At 40.3% G+C, this 22,589-nt stretch overlaps 1 protein-coding gene across 22 annotated transcripts in view; it reads right to left on the reverse strand.

The window, feature by feature from the left end:
- The window catches only part of Pard3 (par-3 family cell polarity regulator), a 531,306-nt gene that overhangs the window by 206,851 nt on the left and 301,866 nt on the right, over window positions 1-22,589 (reverse strand). For 13 of the 22 annotated variants that reach the window (XM_005083453.4, XM_005083455.4, XM_005083452.4 and 10 more), the window contains exons 12-15: window positions 21,660-21,698; window positions 12,035-12,223; window positions 11,201-11,371; window positions 1,066-1,216 (exon numbers count right to left, since the gene is read on the reverse strand). In XM_005083453.4, the coding sequence (XP_005083510.1) occupies window positions 1,066-1,216; window positions 11,201-11,371; window positions 12,035-12,223; window positions 21,660-21,698 (550 nt within the window). Of the gene's footprint in view, window positions 1-1,056; window positions 1,217-11,200; window positions 11,372-12,034; window positions 12,224-21,659; window positions 21,699-22,589 lie in introns of all 22 variants that reach the window. The other 9 variants (XM_013123087.3, XM_005083451.4, XM_040755284.1 and 6 more) reach the window with 1 other exon arrangement.

Genomic DNA, 22,589 nt, shown 5'->3' on the forward strand with positions numbered 1-22,589 from the left:
AAAGTTGAGCTATAGCAAGAAGGTCACTTAAAATGGCACCGCCCACTGAGTCTTAGAAGGCAGCAGGGGTGGATCAAAAAAAGACACAGAAGAGCTAAGGATCTAAAGAACAAAGCTAGGTTCTTCTTGCTGCTGTTTTTGTTTTAAAGACATGTCTCATTATGTATCCTTGGCTGGCTAGAACTCTATGTATAACAAACTGACCTTGAATTTGAAGATCCACCTCTGCCTTCCACACCCCAGTGCTGAGATTAAAGGTATAAGCTAGCATATCTAGCAAGACTAAAGCTTTGATAAAGCATAAATGTGACAAAAATTTTATTCAATGCCACCAAATAATGAATACTTCACATAAACATGTATTTTTCATCTCAGCAGTGCTACTAAGTGACAACTTTTGGATTCCTTTACTAAAATCAGTGTGTGTGTGTGTGTGTGTGTGTGTGTGTGTGTGTGTGTGTGTGTGTGTGTGTGTGAGGCAGGGGAGTGCCCATGTGTGCCAGCCTTAGGCATTGCTTCTCAGGAGCTGTCTACTCTGTTTTTGAGACAGTCTCTCATTGAGATTAAGAGACTGCCCATTAGGCTAAGCTGGTTGGCTGGCTGGCCAGCCAATGGGCTCCAGGGCTCCTATTGTCACTGTGTCTCAGCACTGGGATTACAAACATGAACCACCACATCTGCATTTTTCATTTGAGTTCTGGGGGTTGAGAATAGATTCTTATGGTCACACAGCAAGAATTCTACCAACTGAGTCACCTCCTTGGTCCTAGTCATTTGTTAAAACATAGCTTCCCCTACTGTTCTCAAATATTTTGATGATTGAAAACATTTCTTTCATACCCTTTTCCTTTCTGTCCTCATCATACAGTTGAGAACTGAAGCCTATTTAATCACTCAGTGCATGGAGATACTTTTCTCACATTCATGTTTCCTTCATGACCATAATGAGACTGATCTCTTGGAGACACAGGCTTCCTTTACATTAATATTACATTAATCCCCTCCCATTGAACCAGGATAAGCATAAACATGAGATGAAGATGAGGAGAGCTTTACCTGACTCACCCATTATTCTGCTGAGTGCAGCATTCCTGGTGGGAGACTCTTCCAGCCCCTCAATCCCGCTGTAGAGGGAGTGTGAGATCCTGCGCTCTCGGTCATCCAACTCTGTTTCGATGGGCAGCTCAGGTGCAGCAGGGCTCCCAGGAGACCGAAGCTACAGAGAAAGGGAAAGGGGAACATGAATCTTGGAGGTTGGTTAGCAGCATGTGGCCACTATAACAACTTTCTAAGGCTTGCATCCAACCAGGCCTCAAATGAACTAGAACTTTTCAACCTACACCAAAATAATTTGTTCAGCTCGGCCTAATGACCAAATTTCAGTGGCACTTTATCCAACACCTCCTATGAAGCCCTGTCATATTTCAAGCACAGAAGGAAAAATATGCATATTAAAAGATTTTTTTAAAGTTTCACCTTATTGCTTTTTTTCAATTTGATTGAAAGCATGGACTGAGGTCAAAACAAGTTATTGCTTAATTAAAAATCCTGCTACCTGTCGCTCTGTGAAAGGCAGGCCTTGTCAGAGGAGATTCTGGGTTACTTATTTTTGTAACTATAGGACAGAAACGCATTTGCCTCCTCCACGTATCAGTTTAGGCACCTTTAGCAACACACTGAATCTAAATTCTGTAGAAACAAGACTAGTTGCATAACAGCAAGGCCATCTATAAGTTTGTGGCAATAACTGAGAAACATTGTAAGCATGCACAAAAGAGTATGAGTAAGACTCAGATCTTTTTGAATATATGTAGTGTGCATGCATCAAATGCCGGGTTTCAGATGTGTGTAGGTTCATGTGCTCTAGTGTTCGGTCATGTGGAGGCTTGAGGTGTGTTCTAGTGTTCGTTCATGTGGAGGCTTGAGGTTCACCTTGGGTGTCTTCCTTGATTGCTCTCCACTTTATTGAAGCAGGGTCTTTCACTCAACCTGGAGCTTGCTCGTTGCCATTAGTCTACCTTACTATCTTGCTAAGGGGACCCCTACCTCTATCTCAAGAGTTCTAACATAATGGGCAGCTACCATGTCTATCTAGTTTTTAGCTGTGGTATTAACATTTAAGTACATTATCCACTGAATCATCTCCCTAGTTTAGGACCAAGTATTTTGATGCAGCACATAATGACATGAACATTAAGCAAATTCAAGAAATCTACTAAAGGAGTAAGGAGAAGCAAGTCAAAGAGCTGGGAGTGTGGCTCCGTTCCTACAGTGCTTGTTTAGCAGGATGAGACCCTGGGCTCAATCTCCAGCATTGAATAAACTGAGTACAGTAGCTCACACCTATATCCCAGCACTTGAGGTAGACAGTTCAGAAGTTCGATGTTATCCCCTGCCAAAGGATGGGTTTGAGGCCAACCCAGTACACAGAAGGTTAAGTTTTAAAAGATTAAGAAGAAAAAAAAGTTTGTCATTTTCTAAAAGGTTTATCTCTATGACTGTGGATTGAAATAGCATGTAATCATTCTTATCACTGCTGTGTCCTACAAGTCATCTTCTCCATAGAAATAGCCAGAAGAAGATGTCCATGTTAGGAAGGATTTAAACAGTTTACTTGGTGAAGGGCCTGGCACCACAGGAACCATAAGGACCCATGAAGATTAGTCCTTTGGAGTGGTGCTACTGGCACACAGCCAGGCAGGCAGGGAGGGTCTTAGATGAGTAGCTACTTCAGTCAATCAGGGAGCCTACACCATTCAAACAGGAAGCTGTGCTGGTATGCTGCTGTGCATAGAACAGATTATTACTTTTTAGGAACTATCCTGTGTTAACATAATGAAATAGTTAATGAAGTTTTAAGCTGTAGGCTTACCACTCCCAGTCTGAGAAGAACTGGAGAGAGGTGGAACCCATTGAGGGGTCAACACAATTACAACGGGGACCATCAAGCTACAGGAGAATAATAAAATTGCAGTGTGGTGAATTGGACTAATACGGTTTAAACTGTAAAATCAGGATTCGTTTTTAGTTTTATCTTGAAACTGCAGGTTACAACTGACAGCTTAATTGACAAGTAAAACATTCAAGGTCTCTGATATATAGACATAAAAGAAAACGATCTACAGGACCATGATGTATCAATTCTCAGATACCTTGGGGAAGCAAAAACTAAAGCAAAGCGCAGTCCCTGTACATTTCAAGAAAACTGTACTCTTTGAAAACTCCACTTTTAGACCTGTTGGGTAGCTCTGTAGCAGAGCATGCCCTGGGCCTTGCAGTCCATAAGCAGCATAAGAAAGAAAGGACCCAAAACAAAACCAAAACTCTTGTTAGTTTTAAATGGTAATAAATATTAAAGACATTTGCCTTGCAAGTCTCTAGAAACAAGTTTGCTTGCTTACTATAGGGTATTTTATCAGGAGACACATACGAAAAAAATCCTTTGCATTTGCTTTCAAAAATAAGTTTAGATCCACTATTCAATTCTACAATACTCTGTTAAAAAAACCTTTATAAATATTCTTTATTTAAGAAATTAAGAATGCCAACAGAATATTTTAATATTATATTAAGTTAAATAAAATTCCATTAAAAGAGAATGGGCAGGTTTTGTAGAAAAAAATCACTTATGATGCCTGTTCCTAAAGAGCACACATGTAAACATTCTCCACCTTAATCATGTCTAATTTACATATGAAAAGACAGATTTAAATGATGCCATCAATAGTCTACTATATAAATATTTAACAGAACTTAGAATGCCTTTTAATTTCCCCAGTTTTAATGTGGTCTCATTGTTTTGCTTGGTTTCTGACAGGGTTCACCCTGTAGTCCTAGCTGGATGGGAACTCACTTTGTAGAGATCTGCCTGTCTCTGCACCTCCTGAGTGCTGGGAACACATTGGCAATTTCCCAGGTTTTTTTTTTTTAAGTTGGGGGGTGGGGGTGAGGGGTGGAGGAGTGTTGTTTGTATTTTGGAGAGAGAGTTTCTCTGTGTAAACCTGGCTGTCCTAGAACTCCCTCTGTAGACCAGGCTGACCTTGAACTCAAAAGATCTGCCTGCCTCTGCCTCGTGAGAGCTGGGACCAAAGGTGTGTACCATCACACCTGGCTAATTTCTCCAGTTTTAAGAGAAGGTATTGAAAAACAGTTTGGATTAAAATCTTTTAATTTTTCCCCTTTTTTTCTGCAAGAAATCAAATATCAAAAGGTGGTCTGCTGGCCATGCGGAGGAGATGCAGGAAGCCATGAAGAACATTCACACTAATCCATGCCTTACAGGCCTTTACATTAGAACTTACTAAAATTAGTAAAACTTAAATAAAAATAAGATACAAACTTAAAATTTAATGGAATTAGAAAATGAGTGTAAACACAGCTGCTCTTCTCAGGCAGTTCCATCTGTTCAAAAAGCAGAAATCTGCATTTTCACCCACCTGGCCCAAGGGCAGAGCTGGAAGGACCCTTTTACTGGTCTCTAGAACAGAGCGTTGATCTACCAAGAAAAGAATAGCAGCTGTATCCAGCATAGGGACCATTTGGTAGGATGTAAAATACACTATTTCCTGACTCATTGAGTAGGAATATATTTCTCTTTGTGGTCACTATATAAAGGAACTAACAAGCTAGGTCGTTAATAAAGGCTCCTATGAATCATTATTATAATCTTATTTATAAGCATAAAAGTTGCTAATAAAAAGTGAATAACAATAAGAATATTATGTTTTCAAAAAGATTTTCAGATGATATGTTGCTTTTATAAGTGGCAGTAACATCTTTTTAATAATAATCAACTGGATATTCTCCATCGATTATGGTTTTTTAATTAACTATTTGGAATACTTCTGAAAAGCTAAAAATTTGGTTTTCTTTAAAATAAGGAAGCATATACAAGTGTGTGTGTGTGTGTGTGTGTGTGTGTGTGTTTTGCCTTTTTCTAGGACTGCATTAGTGAGCCAAATGAAACTTTTCACATAAAGAGAAGGAACCACTGAATCCCACTACCTCCGCCTGGAATGTCAGAAAGCTAGAGAAGAAACAGCCTAATCTTCCCTCAGCAACCCTCCCTGGATCCTACCCAGTATCTGGGAGATCTCATTAATTGAAAGTTCATTTTTTGAACATATCAGTTTATATTTTAACCTCATTGTTTACCATAAAGCAGGCACTGGCTAAATGACTGGCTGAATAAGAAGTGGGTGAGTCTGATCCTCCTGAAAATGGCACACTAGGTTCTATGGAAGTGGTCTTGAATGCTGGGTTCAGTACTGTATAACATTTGACCTAGATTATAGTTCTACTGTGGAAAATACTAATGTCCAAAGGGTGGAGAAACCTAAAGTAAATAATAAACGGGTATGTTTCAAATCTGAGGGTAGGTTTTAGCTTTTAAATTTTATTTTGAAACTAAAATCTAATTATATAATTCTCCTCTTCCTCTTTCCTCTCTCCTACCCCTCAGAAATTCACGGCCTTACAAATTGTTATTAAGCTGAAATACAAAGATGCAACTTTCTCAGTCCATATACGGTTACTTATGTGTGCATGATTTCAGAGCTGGCCACTTGATGATAGATAACCAATGGAGGAGAGATTTTAGGGCTCAATTTCAGGTTCTGATTTCATTTAGTTTCCTTCATGTTCTTAGGTGGTGACAGCAAGCTCCCCCTACAAGTTCCAGGTGTAGAAGAACCAGAACTCAGTTAGCTCTATCTTTCTCTGATATTCATACAAGTTTTCCATGTTCCTCTCACAGCACTGAGTAAGGACACAGTCAGATTCAACAGGGGATGGTGGCGCTCCTGCTTCTAAATGGCTGTCACTATGCTAGCCACATGGCCCCTGCTCACTTCACTGGCTATGTGAATCCACCTCTTAAAACACACTAGATAAGAATCAGGAATGATTTTCCAGGCTCTTTCCTATTCCACAACACTTTCTGATTCTAAGAGGATTAAATCTAGGGAAAGAATTAATTTTGAAGTAGTCAATGATGTCTAAATCTCCTCACATGAGGTTTAAGACACAAGTTCACCTGGCAGCTCTTTATATTTAGGCTAAAATAAGGCTTTATGTAAAATATCTTCTAACAGACATACTGAAATAACTATGCAATGTTGAATTATGGCAATTTCTGCAAATATCCATTTCCTTCAATGTTTAAAATCAACCTAGTTCTCATATATAACTTATTTTGAGTACAAGATTGGGGGGGTACCAGTCCCCTCCAGCATCCTTTAGAATGCAACACATATCTCCCTTGAGGTAAATGATATCTATTTTGTCTTCCTGTTTCATGCATTCCAAATCGGAAGGAAGAAAAGGAGAAAGAAAAGAACATCATGAGGTCAGAAATAAAAAATAAACAAAACAAACTGTCTCTGAAATGTCCATCCATCCTTCAGGAGTGAATGGTAGTGGGGCATAGTGTTTAAAAATGCCCCATCATACCTCAGGGGTAAAGGGGATAAAGGAACGATAAAACATAGTGGAAAGAAAATTCTGAAATTGAAAGGCTACTGGAGGACCTTAGCTACCAGAGAGAGGTAGAAGCTGCAGAAGGAGTCAAGGCAGAGAGCGCCCCAGTGAGGGGGCAGCAGCTGTGGGTGAAACAGAGCTTGAGCAGGTAGCGCAATACAGATAGCACTAGGCCCCAGATGCCACAACAGCCTGACCCTGAGGCCATGTGGTGTCCATCCTAGAGCACTGAGCAGATCAGTTTGCTAGGTGCATAGAAAGCAGTCTATGGAAGAACTTGCTACTGGAATCAATCTCTAGAGCTGCCCTGGAAGGCCACAGGGGAGTGCCCCTAGTGCTGGGGAGTGGAGCTACGTGGAGATAGGTCCTAGGCAAATCCCAGAGACTAGCAGGCCAGCCAGTCTACCCAAACCCATAAACTATGGTTTCTGTTGAGAGACTCTATCTAATAATAATAATGATAATAAATAACATAGATAAACCAAAGAGGAGAGTGTACACATACATAGCACCACCATATATGAGGAAAGGAACCATGAGGCCAAATAAACAAGCTTCCATTCACAAATTCTCAACGTCTTTAATAAAACATTAAAGTTACAAGCCTTGCACTTCGAGAGGAGTGGGTGAGACATCATGTTATGGTCCCAGACTGGACTCTCATGCCTATAAAAGCAGAGCTCAAGCACATTATATGGACTGAGGCTCACTCATGTCAGCAAGATGGCCTAGGAGGACATTCACATTTAGTGGAACATCATTTACACAATCCCTCCCCGGGGCTCAGACAGAAAGTATGTCTGAAGTGATTGATATAAATGCCACACCAGGAAAAGCACATGTGAAGCCTGTTGGGAACCCAATTACATAGCTCCTCTGACTGCATAATTCGTTAGTTAAATCCTGTCAGTACAAATAGATCCTCCATTGCCTTAGAAAGCTCAGTACTTACCATAAGATAATACACACACACACACACACACAAATATATATAATTATAAGTTTACTGTGTCCTAAGAAACAGTAAGAACCAGGCATGTAGGAAATTTTAGCAAGGGGGGCAGAGAATTTGAGTCGGCAATGTCTATTGCAGTAGCTCCCACACTTGAATCGTCTTCATTCACATAAATTCAAATGTAGAAGTAAATGTGATAGGGAATTTTCAGTGGGGATTCTAGACTCACATATTTCATAGGGCAAAATGGAATAAATAAATGCCTTTATCAAAACATTTTCAAGCTGGTGCAGGATTGCCTAGCTCTTGGGGAATCAGAGCCCTACAGAAAGAAGTGTCTTCTTCGTCATTCTTTACTGCAAAAAACTTTCACAACATTCCATATTCTGGTGTGTGTGTGTGTGTGTGTGTGTGTGTGTGCCCTCGTGCGCATGTGCGTGTGTGCATGAGAGAGAGAGAGAGAGAGAGAAAGAGAGAGAGAGAGAGAGAGAGAGAGAAAGAGAGAGAGAGAGAGAGAGAGAGAGAGAGAGAGCAGTTGCAGTTGAAGCCCTCTATGGCCCTCCCTTTATTTATTAGAGTCCAAATCTCTTATTGAACCTGGAGTTCTGAGATTCAGACAGATGGAAGGCCGGTGACCTCCAAAACCCACAGATTCTTTCATCTCTATGTCCCTAGTGCTGGGATCAAACTTAGGTCCTCATGTTTGTGCAGTAGCATCTTCCCACCATGCTGTCTTCTTGGCCTCCAGATCTTGATTTAAGATCAAGGCAAGGATCCATTTATGAGTAGACACTGCTGTGTATCCATCATCTAACACATTTTCTGACATACAGTAGATGCTCAATACACACCTATAAACTGACTTCTGCCCTTGTGAATCAGAAGCAACTCATTTCTCTAAAGGAACTATCTAATATAGACACGTGTGTTGCACAACTTCCTGAGAACTTAGCACCCTACACAACTTAAAATAAAAATAGCAAACAGTGATTTGACAAAACTACCATTCAAGGCATGGAAGGCTGAGATGCAAGTCAATGAGAGTATATGTCCAACAAGTGTGAGATCCTGTGTCCACCCACAGCACCACTAATAGAATAACAAGGCACACTCCTGCAAGTCTACAGAAGTCAGACTTGTACTCTTCCCATACCAACAAATGTCTGCCCTATGTGTTTCCATTCTGAGTTTTTTTTTATTTTAGTTTTAAATGGCTTGTTTTACATATCAATCCCAGTTCCCTCTCCCTCCCCTCCTCCCGCACCCCCTCCATGCCCCCATCCTCCCACCCTATTGCCAATTCCTTCCACATAGGTGATATCTAGAGTCTGTCATTTCACTCAGGGTAGGGTCCAGGCACTCCCCTAAGAGTCCAGGCTGAGAGAGCAACCCTCTTTGTGTTATGGACACACGATGTCTGTTAGTATTCGAGGGATAAACACTGACCCACTGCTCAGGACCCCATAGGTTGCCCAGGCCTCCTCACTGACTCTCATATTCAGGGGGTCTGTATCAGTCCCATGCTGGCCTCCCAGCTGTCGGTCTGGGGTCCAAGAGTTCTCCCTTGTTCAGATCAGAGGATTTTAATTAAGGTTAAATTATTATTTGATGCAGAAGTTAATTATTATGACTAGCTAATTCTATATTAGGCACATAAAAACAATGCAAGTATGCATTGGTTAGAATAAGAAAGGCCATAGGTCCACATATTTGAAGCTTAGTTACCAGGAAGTAGCAATATTTTAAAGAATTAGAAAGATTAGGAGGTGCGATCTTGTTGGGAGAAGTGTGTCACTGGGGTGAGCTCTGAGGTTTCAAAAGCCGATGCCAGGTCCAGGCATTCTCAGTCTGCGGATCAAGATGTAGCTCTCAATTACTTCATCAACTCCATGCCTGCCATGCCTGCTGCCATGCTTCCCACCATGATGATAATAGACTAAGCCTCTGAAACTGTTAGCAAGCCCCTAATTAAGTGCTTTCTCTTATGAAGAGTTGACTTGGTCATGGTGTATCTTCACAACAACAGAACAATAGCTAAGACAAAGCATAAGCCAGTGATCCTATTGAGGTTAGTTCCTTCTACTTAATAGTACTACCCTTCAGAGAGATTCAGTTTGCAAAATAGGAGTGTAACCTAGGCCCCAGTATGTGACCATGATGTTGCTTTGAAATGAAAAAACACAGGCTCTTAGAGAAGGGTAGACTTCCAAGATCTGCCCAGTAAAGGACAGCAGGCAGTGTGAATCTCTCCAGCTTTCCCCCAAGTCCCTGAATAAAGTGTTTTGACAAGAAGGAGGAGAAAGAGAAGGAGGACACGGATGAGGAGAAAGAAGAGGAGGAGAAGGAGGAGGAGGACAAGGAGGATGAGAAGGAAGAGGAGGAGGAGGAGGAGAAGGAGGAGGAAGAGGAGGATGAGGAGGACAAGGAGGAGGATGAAGAGTATTTATTTTTCAATGTATTTTTCTGTTTGCTTCTGTGAATATGGTGTATACACATTTGCATGTGAGTATGGGTGTAATTGAGCCATGGCATGTATGTGGTTCTCAGTGCCTGTGGATCCTTGCCATCTAACTTGCCTGACAGAGGGTCCTATTCACTGTTTGCTCCTGCATATACTAAGCTACCTAGCCTATAAGCTTCTGTCTTTTCCTCCATCTCAACTGAGCCCTGGGACTCTAGACACATGCATTTCCAATTTCAAAGACTCAGCTGTAATTTACTTTATTCTGAAATGTGGGAACACGAGCACCAGTGAGAATACAAATAACTAACCTTACATTATCAACACACTCCTTTTTAGAAATTGGCCCAATATCTAAGGATGCTGCATCATTGAAAATTTAGTCTGTGGCTTGTTAGAATTTACAAACAGATCTATGTATGTATCATTTATTTTTAACTTTGCAACAATCTACTCTTTGAGAAAATTTCTTTCCTTTCCTTTAGGAAAGTCAAGGATCAAACCTTTCCAAATAGGATGCCCTGGCCCTGCAGTCACTGCTAATCACTTTTGCCAGTATTTCATTTTGTCTGTTTGCAACAAACACTGGGTGATGGGCATGGTGCACCCAGCTCTGTATGTCTGCCACAAATTTTGTCTGTAGTTGAGATCTATGAGAAAACAGTACTTTTAAAAGAGTTAGCTCCACAGAGGCGAGAGCGAGAGCAAGCATCTCCCACTCATCTCTGGGAAACAAAGATGTTTCTTCACAGCCACCCACAAAAGAACATGGATAAAAGGCAAGTCCTCTCCATTATAGGATTAGACAGAGGCATGCCACTTCACATAAGCAAGCAGCTCTCTCTTCTTGGCTCTCTCACTCCATGGAGAGCTAACACTTTCTGCAAGACTACTGGCTACCGGACAGATTATGGGCCCTGCTTTTCCAATGACATTCAGCTAGCTACAGGTAGCTCTGAGACATTATCTTTTGACTTGCAACAGAAATATTCAGGTACATTTTGAAAAACTTTGACCACAAAATCAATAAAACACATGAATCTGGAGCTGGAGGTCAATTCATAGAGCCCTTGCCAAGCATGCACAAAGCCCTGGGTTTGGTCCCACGCATTGTATAACCAAATGGTGGTACATACTTATAACTCTAGCACAGGAAGAGCAGAAGTTTAAAGTCATCTTCCACTGAAAGCTCAGTCTATACTGGATGACATGAGACAATATTTGAAAAAAAAATCTATGAGCAATCCCACACAATGTCGGCAAGTAACAGAATAGTGACGGCTTTCCTAGGTGACCCCTGTGTTCACCTCATTGCATTTGCTGATCCGCCTGGCCACGATGAGTTGGATCATGCCACGCTTGTTGCCCTCAGTAGACATGGACCTCCGCAGAGTCTCCATGGCTTCCTGGTTGGCTTTGCCCAGCAGAGACTCTCCATTCACAGCTATCAGCTGGTCATTCACTCTCAGTCTGCCATCCTGTGAGGAAGGAAAGTAATGTGAGTATTGCTGAATAGTTTGCAAAAGAGATTGCTTTCCCCTAATTTTAAATAATTAAAGCAAGAGAGGAAAGGGAAAGGGATCTGGGAGCTTTAATCACATTGCAAGCAGCTGTTGTAGTCTATCTATTTTAGTCTTTTAGGCATCCCTGAGTAATTATTATAATCTCCTAACTAAAATGGAATACTAATTCAAAGAACACAAAGTGATCATCACTCACATGCTTTTAGAAACACCCACCAAGCTGATTTATAAGGAAGAACCATGACAATCAAGACAACTGTAGAAAGTGGTCTCAACAAACTTACTCTAGGCTTAGAAGGAACAAATGACCTACCAGTAAGGGAAACAAAAGAAGACCTTCTCCCCAGCCCAGGACCTGTGCTCAGCCTATGCACATATCTTCACTGAACTAAGAAAACCACAGATTGTGGGTCATGTGAGATTAAAATGAAGAGTTGGAGTGATGAGCTCCATCCCACCTTTCCTCAGTGTTTGGTCCAGGCAGGGGTTCTATAAAGAAAGAGAACATCACTAACAGAACATGTGTGCAGGTCAGAAAGAAGGCGATTGAGAAAACATTGCAGTGGGTGAGAAACCCTTGCACTGGGTGTAGATTGAAAAAGGTTGACAGGCGCTTACTTTGGATGCAGCTCCGCCATTAATAATGGACTTCACGAAGATTCCCAAATCTGCATGGTTCTCTTTGGAACGGTTCCCTTTGACACTGACACCAAGCCCTGCAGATCCCGAGTCATTAAGCGGAACTTCAAAAGTCAGAAACTCCCTGGTCCCATCGGGGGTGAGAACAATGTCCTCATCTTCAGCTTTCTAAAAAGGGAAAGAATTGCACATGGTATTAAAATCTGAATGCCTCAGCTACCACACTACAGACCTGTAAGGGTAGCTCTCTGATCAGCACTGGCAGATTATTTCCACCCCATGACAGGAACCATGATGATGTTATAGGTGTCCTTCAAGATTACACCAGACTCTTGCTGTGAGTTTAGGCTATACGTACATCTAAGAAACACAAGGAGTAATACAGAAGGGATATGTAGACTCCTAAAATCTGGGGCTAGTATATTAAGTCTTTGTTCTGTTCTGTATTATAAACTAGTAGAGAAATGCAGTTAAAAAAAAAAAGCCAAGATAAGCCAGACATCTCCTCAGGTATCAATTTAGGAGTGGACAGATGCCAGTGAGGCCTGCAAGTTAGTTCCTCTCTTTGCCCAACTTTCAGACACGACTTCAACATCTACTTAGACATTTAAACGTACCATCACTAACGGAGAATGACAGTATGGTGATCTATCACTTGTCCTAAATGGACAGTTTTCAAACAACTCTTGATTACTAATAAAGGATGGAAACAGTATTGATTTCTTAATTTTTCTTTGTACCATACCCAATTTTTGAAAAATTCTAAGAACTCAAATCAAATAACTATAAAATAATTTAAAAGAGAATTTGAGTCTTTCATATGTATTCTTGATTTCTTAATTAAATGAAGTTTTAGAAGAACAGTATTTACCTGTGATTTAAAAAAAACGAAGCTAAAAATATACAATGGAATAAAGAAAGCATCTTCAACAAATGGTGCTGGCATAACTGGAGACTGGCATGTAGAAGAATACGGATCGATCCATGTTTATCGCCATGCACAAAACTTAAGTCCAAATGGATCAAAGACCTCAACATAAATCCAGCCACACTGAACCTCTTAGAAGAGAAAGTAGGTGGTACCCTTGAACGAATTGGTACAGGAGATAGCTTCCTGAACATAACACCAGTAGCACAGACAGTGAGATCAACAATTAATAAATGGGACCTACTGAAACTGAGAAGCTTCTGTAAGGCAAAGGACACAGTCAGCAAGACAAAAAGGCAGCCCACAGAATGGGAAAAAATATTCACTAATCCCACATCTGACAGAGGGTTGATCTCCAAAATTTACAAAGAACTCAAGAAGCAAGTCTCCAAAACAGCAAAGGACCTAATTAAAAAGTGGGCTGCAGAACTAAATAGAGAGTTTTCAATAGAGGAGTCTAAAATGGCTGAGAGGCACTTGAGAAAGTGCTCAACATCCTTAGCCATCCGGGAAATGCAAATTAAAACAACTCTGAGATACCATCTCACTCCTGTCAGAATGGCTAAAATCAAAAACACCAATGACAATTTATGCTGGAGAGGATGTGGTGAAAGGGGGACACTCCTCCATTGCTGGTGGGAGTGCCAACTGGTTCAGCCACTTTGGAAATCAGTATGGAGATTCCTCAGAAAAATGGGAATAAACCTACCACAAGACCCAGCAACTGCACTCTTAGGCATATATCCAAAAGATGCCCATTCATACAACAAAGATGTCTGTTCCACTATGTTCATAGCAGCTTTATTTGTAATAGCCAGAACTTGGAAGCAACCTAGATGTCCCTCAACCGAAGAGTGGATAGAGAAAATGTGGTACATTTACACAATGGAGTACTATTCAGCAGAAAAAAACAATGGAATCATGAGATTCGCAGGCAAATGGATGACACTAGAAGAAACCATCCTGAGTGAGGTAACCCAGTCACAAAAAGAGAAACATGGCATGCACTCTCTCATATATGGATTTTAGACATAGATCTGGGGAGTGCCAGCCTACAATCCTATGGCCAGAGAGTCTGGGAAACAGAAACTTCATTTAGTGGCTGATCGAAGAAGAGGCAGACTCCCTCTTGAGCTGAACTCAAGAAAGCCAGTAACAGAGAGGGAGGACTGATGATCAAAGGGATTAAGACTGGGCTGGTTTAACCCCCAGAAACAGCTGACCAGACAAAGGTTAACTCTTGAATCCCAGGCATCAGCCTGGGAATCCAGCATGGGACTGATCAAGACCCCCTGAATCTGGGTGTCAGTGAGGAGGCCTAGGTAATCTATTGAGCCTTGGGAAGCAGATCAGTACCCATCCCAAGTATACACACGGACTTTGGACTCCCATAGAACAATGTGAGGTGCACTCTCACCCTGAACTCTTGGGGAAGGATCTAGGCCCTGCCCTATATGAAATGACAGACTATGGACACCCCCATGGAGGGCCTCACCCTCCCTGGGGGAATGAGGGGATAACGGGGGGGGGGAGTTGGGGGGAGGGCACGGGAGGAGGGGAGGGAAAGGGAGAGGGACCTGGAACTGACTTGTGAAGCAACCTTGTTTCTTATCTAAATTTAAACTGGAAAATAAAATAAAAAAAATTAAAAAAAAAAACAAATAAGGTAAACAGCGTGCCATTTTAAAACCTTTAAATACAAAATAACATTACATGTAAAGCAATGTTTCTAATTTGCTGACATTTGGTGTTAACATGTATGTGTGGGTGTGTGTCTGCTTGTGTGTATGTGCACACATGTAAATTTATCAATGATGATAAAGCAGGGGTCCATTAAAGGCTGTCTCAGTCTGATGCTGGCCTATATGTCTAGCCACACAGGAGTACATTCCTGGAAACATTTTAAAGACTAGCCTGACAGTGAGTAAGGAGGAGGTGGAGGTTTTCAATGACATAAAATCACACCCTTTTTAGAACATAAAAAGTATGCAGTAAAAAATGAAAAATAAATGTTGAAAAGACATGGCCTATGTGAAATAAATATTCACCATCAAATTGAGCTTATTGGCCCATTGTAAACACTTTCTTATCTTTATAATATTCCCAGAGAATAATTACAACACAACAAAACCAATGAATTGGAGACAAATTGAGATCAAATAACTGCATCAAAATATTGATATTTCACACACTTATACAGAAATATCTTTATACTCGTGTGGTACACTATAAATAGAAATGTTCATTTCATTTCTCATTTCTGTAATTTATCTGTATCAAAACAATTAAAACACTAAGTAATTATTCTGCAAATGACTATTACAACCTTAATGTAAATATAAAAAAATACTCTCTGGAGGATTGGAGCAGTTGGATGAAAGAACTCTGGCCTAGCAAGCAAGTTCAAGGGCCCAGGTTCATCCCAGAACTACAGACAACCAAAGTAATAACATTTAAAAGAATACACCACATGAATAGATTTCAATATTTAACAGAAATTAATAGCATCAATAACTCCAAGCCACACCATTGCCCTGTTGTATCTGGAATTCAGAAACAATTAAGACATAAAACAGATTTTTTTAAAACTCATATTTCTAGTACTGAGAATGCTGCATCTGAGAGGCCATGGAAGCCATAGCTCCTCAGCCTTTTGCTCAAATAAAGGAATCACACCTGTATTTAGTGAAGACAAGGACTCACCCTTAACATTCCTCCCCTCAAATCCAAAGGATCTTAATTGTCATTGACTGATTTAGATTTTCAGTTTAGCTTTTTCATATTTACTGATTTCAACATTTCCATAATGTTTTTACAAAGGCTTGAAATTCTCGGTTTTTTGCTACTTGAAAAATCAAGACAAGGAGCTGAGTGAATTCGTGAAGAAGAGGGCTAATCAAGGTGGGTGCGCTTCCCCACTGCCTTGCTTGGCAGTGTCACTTACTATGAAGACTGCAAGGGGCGGCAGGGGTGGGGAGTGGGGTAGTCTCTTGCAGTTCTCATATCAAACCTTGAGACTTTATTATCATTAACAACATTGAAGGGAGACACTGTAAGCTCCATTAGCATTTCATTATCAATCCACTTGGCTCTTGAACAAGATTGAAATTAACACCAGCTTTGAGAAATTAGTTTTTTGGCAGTGACTTTTAAAAGTTTGCTCTCCAAAGACCATTTGAGTTGCAAAATTATAAAAATTTCCACCAAGATGAGATTTGTACAGCATCTCTGTGTTCTGACCCAATAGAAACTACTTTCCCACTTCCTGTTATGCCATTGAAGCTGTGCCTTTCCCACCAACGGACTTTAGTTCCCACTTGAGAAAAAACATTAGCATATTTTCCAACACACTCAAGTCAATTTTGCAGTTCACTCCCTCAAGCACATGGAACATGGGTATCTCTGGGTGTGTGCATATATGAGTATGTGTGTCTGTCTGTCTGTCTGTCTGTCTATAGAGCATAAACAAATTTCCCATCAAACTTGACTGCAGTTCTTCTATGTTCTCTTCTCCACGGGCAATTCTGCCTTTAAATGTCCAGAAAACAAAGGGTAATTTTGCCAAGCATGTTAGAAATAAGGCCCCTGCTACCTAGTTTTCCAGTATCCTCAGAGAAGCAGAAGGGTATCTCCCATGTCCAATGAGGAAGAAAAACAGTCAATAGCCTTCCTCATGCCCTAGTGTTTTTTCTTGTGTCAACAATAGCCCCAGGAGCTCTGAGACACTGGCTCTCTGTGAGGGAGTATGAATCTACAGTGAACACTAAACGCATCTTCTTTTCCTAAAGAAAGGGAAACAACAAATCTCTAGGCTTCGACAGATAAAATGCACAAGATATTGTGAAGAAAAACAAAGGGAAAAAGTTGAAATCACAGATCACAATGGGGTGGGGAAAACACTCAGTGGCAGCTCTTCGAGAGACTACAGTGCACAAAGTTGCCACCCAGGAGTCAGTAGCTCTAGTCTGTAAAGCCCTGGTAGATTGCTAACGAAGGACAGATTCTCCCCACATCAAATTCAAACGGGAGGTGAGCAAGTCATCCACTAAGAAAGAACAGAATGATAGGTAAGCCCTATTATCCAAACATCACTTTTAAAAAAGTGTAAATGGATTGGGAATTGGCCAATAGCATTTGGCAATGTGCCAAAACAGATGTGTCTGTGCTGGGCATAGCAGTACATACCCATAACCTTAGAACTTACAAGGCTGAGGCAGAAGGACCCTGGGGTCAAGTTCAATCTGAGCTCCTAGAAAGGCTGTCTTCAAAATGAGAGATGTGGGGAGGAGAGAAAGGAAGGAGGGGAGGAAAAAGAGAGGAATATGTCCTGGAATGACAGGTAAATACATAAACAGACAGAGCATTCAGAAGGTAATTTAAGAGCATCTAAGTTTATTGAATATTGCATTATAAACTGACTGTGGCCATGTACATTTGCGAGGATGCCGGCTTCCTTCATTACAACTACCACAAACAGACTCTAAATGTCTGACACAAAATTAGTAAGTAAATTGTCATATACTTAAGGAGCATATATCACTCAATTATTTAAATTGTCTTAAAAAACACTTAGGGTGATAAAAATACTTTTATAATGGGAAATTTGGGTTTGCGGGAAATAAAGGTTCTTTTAACTTCGCTCACCAAAGCCTTGACAGTGATTTTTGTAAATTGCTTAATTTCTTTTCTGTATCAGCAAGAAGTTTCAAAGCAGAGAGCTTGATGGTGTGACAGTCTTAGGTAGTGTGAAGGACATGTCACTTACAGCTCCTGCTCAGGCATATAAGACAGGACACAGATTGGCTACATATGAAATGGAAATTATGAGCAAACACATCAATATCATGACAATAAAGTCACAGAACTGCAGGTAGTTTTCTTTTGCTTGGCTGAATTTTATGTAATGAATGAAACTATTTATGCAATCAAGGAATCTAATGTGCTATTAATTTTTTTCCTCAAAGACACAAGAAGGGGTGATAGACATAGACACTGTGGGGACACCAGACCTTGAGCAGAAACCCACTTCCCCTTCGGCCTGGGAGCAGGCATCTATGTAATGTTTACTGAAAACAATTCAGTGCTTTAAAGCTTGATAGGGCTCAGATAGGGCTGGCTCACTGAAATACCATGCCTTTCACACCTCCTAAGGCTAGATGCCTCTTCCTGCCCCCTGTGGTGTCTCCCCGATTCTGGGGCCGGAGATTAAACCACCAGCCAGGAGGGTGAGAAGTAGAAAGAATGGTATGTAAATGGATGGCAAAAGTCCTTAAAAAGGGAAGCTCTTTTTGCTTGGAGAGACTTCTGTTGAGACTTCTCCAGAGATTTCGCCAGGGACTTCTCCTGAGAGCTCTCTCCTAAGCGGACTGGGGTCTCCTCCTAAGCTGACTTGGGAAACATAAAGTTTTCTTAAAGCAACCGACCGGTCTCTGTGTCATCTATCCCGACCACCTCGCTACATTCTTGGATGCAGGCCGCACAGCAGGTGCGACAGACACAAAGTGAAGACAAACACAGTGGAGGGGGAAGACAGAGGGAGGCTGGCGGGGCAGGGGATGGGGCTGGGGTCATGGAGAGGATATGGCTGCATGGAAGCCATCAGAAAGAACAGCCCTCAGCACATTCCCAAGAGCTAGAAAAAGAACACACTGTGCAGGGATTGTAGACAAAAATGAGCAGAATTTTGTCATTTTAATTAAAAGGAAGACCTCTTACAATTTATCCTCATTTTAAAAAATTGGATAAACTAATCACAAATCAAGTTTAAAACCTGTATCTTGATTAAAAACAAATGCTTTTGAGATAGGATCATATAGCCCAGGTTTTCTGTGAATTCTCTATATACACAAAAATGACCTCAAAATCTTGGTCCCCATTCTTCCACCTACTGAGTGATAAAATTACAGGAGTGCATCACCATTTTCTTCTTCACATTTTTATTTATCAGATGAAGCATGAACATTTGTTATATGTTAATTGAACCAGTCTTTCTAAGATTCATTATTTAGACTGTTTATTTGTTATTGCTGCTTATTTGTGTAGTAATTGGGAATTGAACTCAGGACATTGCACAACTAGGATATACCACTGAGCTGCAACCTTATTGTTTCCCTACCCTTTGATTTTTTTTGTTTTGTTTTGTTTGACATGGTCTTTTAGGTTTCATAGACAGGCTTTACCCTACATCATCCCAAGCAGGACATGGCATGTAGATGCACTTACCTCAACCTCCCCAGTTCTAGGATCACCAGACCTGCTTATTAAGTCACAATCTTATATCTGGACTTACTGTTGAATTTTCTTATTCAACGAATAGCATATATTTTTAGACTTTAGAGTTTTTTGTTTGTTGTTTGATAATAATAATGATCACTAACTTACAGCAACTGCCCAGAAAAGTATCCAAAGAAAAATCAGAAAAACCCATGTTAAGACATATTCTCAAAATGATGTGCTCTTTAAGAGATGTTCTCAGAGTAGGTTTTCAAAAATGTAAAACAAAGAGACAAGGAAGGAATAGTTCAGACAGAAGATTACAGATGTATGACGACTAAATGCCCACACCACACCATTATCTTGTATCCCAGAGGTTCATTCTTAGTTAATGCTCATTTATTTTATAAACAACTATTATTAGTTAGAGCACTCTGAAACCAATGTCAGTTCATTGGTTTTGATAACTAGAGTAAACTTGCATAAGAAAATGTCCTTATACCAAGACATTTAGGAGTAAAGCAAAAAAAAAAAAAATCACATAAATAATTTACTGTCAGTTCAGAAAAATGTTTAGAGAGTATGGTATGAAGACTGCGTGGAGGAAAAAGAGGGTGAAAACTATGTTAAATGTAGCAAAATGTTAACAATGGAGGAGATGGGTGAAGAGAACTTGTTGGAATTCTGAAAGAACAGAAATAAAAAATAACAAAGTGATTGATCCATTCAGAATAGTCTTGCAACATTCTGTCTATATTAATATTACAGATTTCAACAGAAAAGGAAAACCTTTAAAGTTAAAAAATGTACATGTTGCAAAGGTACTAAGTTATCACTACACTGCAAAGATGATGACTGATAACAAATGCTGAAAATATTTCCAGGAAAATATGACCGAAACATTAAGCAGTCATTTTCACAGTAGAGGAATTTCAACTCAATTTCTCAGTGAGTCAGCCCTGTTTGTCTTTCCAGCACCTTTACATTCTGCAAAGAGTAGGTAAAAATCAGTGTGGGCAGATGAAGGATTTTAATCATACTGTGCTTTGAAAACCCACAGAAGTTAGTAAGATTCAAAGCCACAGAGAAATGTCACTCATTCCATAGCCAGGCTGCAAATCCTCCTTTCAGTATTTATATAAGCAAATGCTTCAGGATATGGCTATAGCTGTGGATAATACTAATAATAAGTAAGATAAAAATAAATATGTACACATAAAGATGTATGAGAACATAAACGTCCCTTGACTCACGGTGGAATTACACCTAGATAAACCTACTCTAAGCTGAAATACTGCAAACCTAAAATGCATTTGGCATACCCAGTGAATCCTACATCACAGCTAAGCCTTCAGAACATTTTTATTAGCTGACATTTGGGTAAACTATCAACTACAAAGATTATTACCCGATAAGGCATTCAAGTTCCCCAGTCATTTATTGATTTCTCATGGAAACTGAGGCAAGAGAATGGATATCATATGTATACTTCATAGTCTTGTGAAGTTGAAAACTTGTATTTTGACCCTTTGTAAGTTGGGGCTGCCCATGTGTTGGTCTTTGATGTGACAGGCATGTTTTTATTCAATGTAATTCAAATGTTTCACACTTTGTTCTGGCCAAGATTTGCTAGGACTTTCGAGATGTAAATTCGTGACCAACTAGGACTTACTGGGATAGGTGGTAAAACAGTATCAACCTTTTAAAGGAGAATGATTGGTTGCTGGTTCAGTTCTGCGATAGGCTGGTCAGCATTTACATGGGGTCAAGCCCAGCACTGAGCAAATAAACAATTTTTTTAAAAGCGAACAGGCAGTGTAACACATGCTAGTAAACCTCATTTCGTTACTAATTTAAAACGCTGTCTTCAGACACAAGCATACACGTGTGTGTGTGTGTGTGTGTGTGTGTGTGTGTGTGTGTGTGTGTGTGTGTATTGCAGGAGAAACTGCCATCAAGCCTACCCAAGCTGTAGTCGCCCTGCAGGGGTGCTGAGGCCAGACAGCAGGAGCATGCACAGCAAGCACTTCTTCCCTGAGCCAAGTCTGCCTCTTTGCCCAGAGATTGAAGAGGAAGACACCTGACTAGAGACACCAATGAGGAAAGGACATGCAGCAGAGTCAATGGAACCTTAGGAGGGGTATAAAGAATACCTGACTTATCCTCCCATCTTTCATTAAGACAACACTGCTTACCCTAATTATCTTATCACTGTGGTTATACGTTATATTATATGCTCTTAACCTCACCATATTATACAAAGGAATAGGAAATAATTCTGACATTTCCCTTTTTATGCTTGTTTGACAAATCCCCATTCCAGGCCCCTCCCCCTACATGGAAGTAAATAAAAGTTATTTTAAAAATAGATCACTTTAGTAAAGAGGAAGGACAAATAATATCATAATGAATTAACAAGTGAGCTATTTATCTTTGCAACATCTCTAAAGACAAGTTTCTTACCGTTTCTTTTGGAATCTGCATCTGGCTGGGTTCAGCATTCTAGAAGAATTAAGGAAAAATATGAATATTTCCATCATCAAGGCCTAGTTTCATTAAAGAAGATTAGGTTGCTTTCAGCACCATCAACTAAGCTGGGTAGTGGTGGTGCATGCCTTTAATCCCACCACTGTGAGGCAGAGGCAGGTAGATCTCTGAATCCCAGGCCAGCCTGGTCCACAGAGTTCCAGGACAGCCAGGGCTACACAGAGAAACCCTGTCTTGAAAAACAACAAAAGTTGATGATGATGATGATGAAATTCATAACTATACATGAAGGATCATAATAAGATGGCCAACACACAATTGTCTTCCAGACTGTGTCAGGTCTTAGACACATATTTCAGCAGTTCTTCTAGACATAAGTTTTCACCAGTTCATTCACACCACCGCATGAACTTTTATATACAGGAAAACAAACCTCATAAACTGTGTTTCTAAATATGCTGCTATCTCTAAACGTGTTTGCCACCCTCCACAACCAAACCCCAGTCTTGAAGTACAGGGCCACCTGATAGTTCTGCAAATAAAAGTAGTCAGTACTGCAGTGGGAAACACAATGTGATATTTGAAGGTGTTTCACAGGGAACAAATGTAATTCTTCCCACAGAATATAGAAAATGAAAGACTGGTATTTAGTTGATTTAATTTTTAATAAAAGACAAACACTAATTTAAAAGTATTTTGTTTAAGAACCACAGAAATGAAAGAGAGACACCCAAACACAGAGAGGTACACTAACTGGAGTTAAGAATTATTTTTAAACACTCCCTTTGACTTTTCAGAATGTTATTATTTAAGTCTCAAAAAGCAGCTGCAGCATGTGTAACAGACTGACAGCCTACTGGCCCCTTCCTTAATGAAAAGCTCACAAGCAATAAATTAAATAACCAA

Source organism: Mesocricetus auratus, unplaced genomic scaffold (assembly GCF_017639785.1).
Source record: "Mesocricetus auratus isolate SY011 unplaced genomic scaffold, BCM_Maur_2.0 Super-Scaffold_100013, whole genome shotgun sequence".
Classification (NCBI taxonomy): Eukaryota; Metazoa; Chordata; class Mammalia; order Rodentia; family Cricetidae; genus Mesocricetus; species Mesocricetus auratus.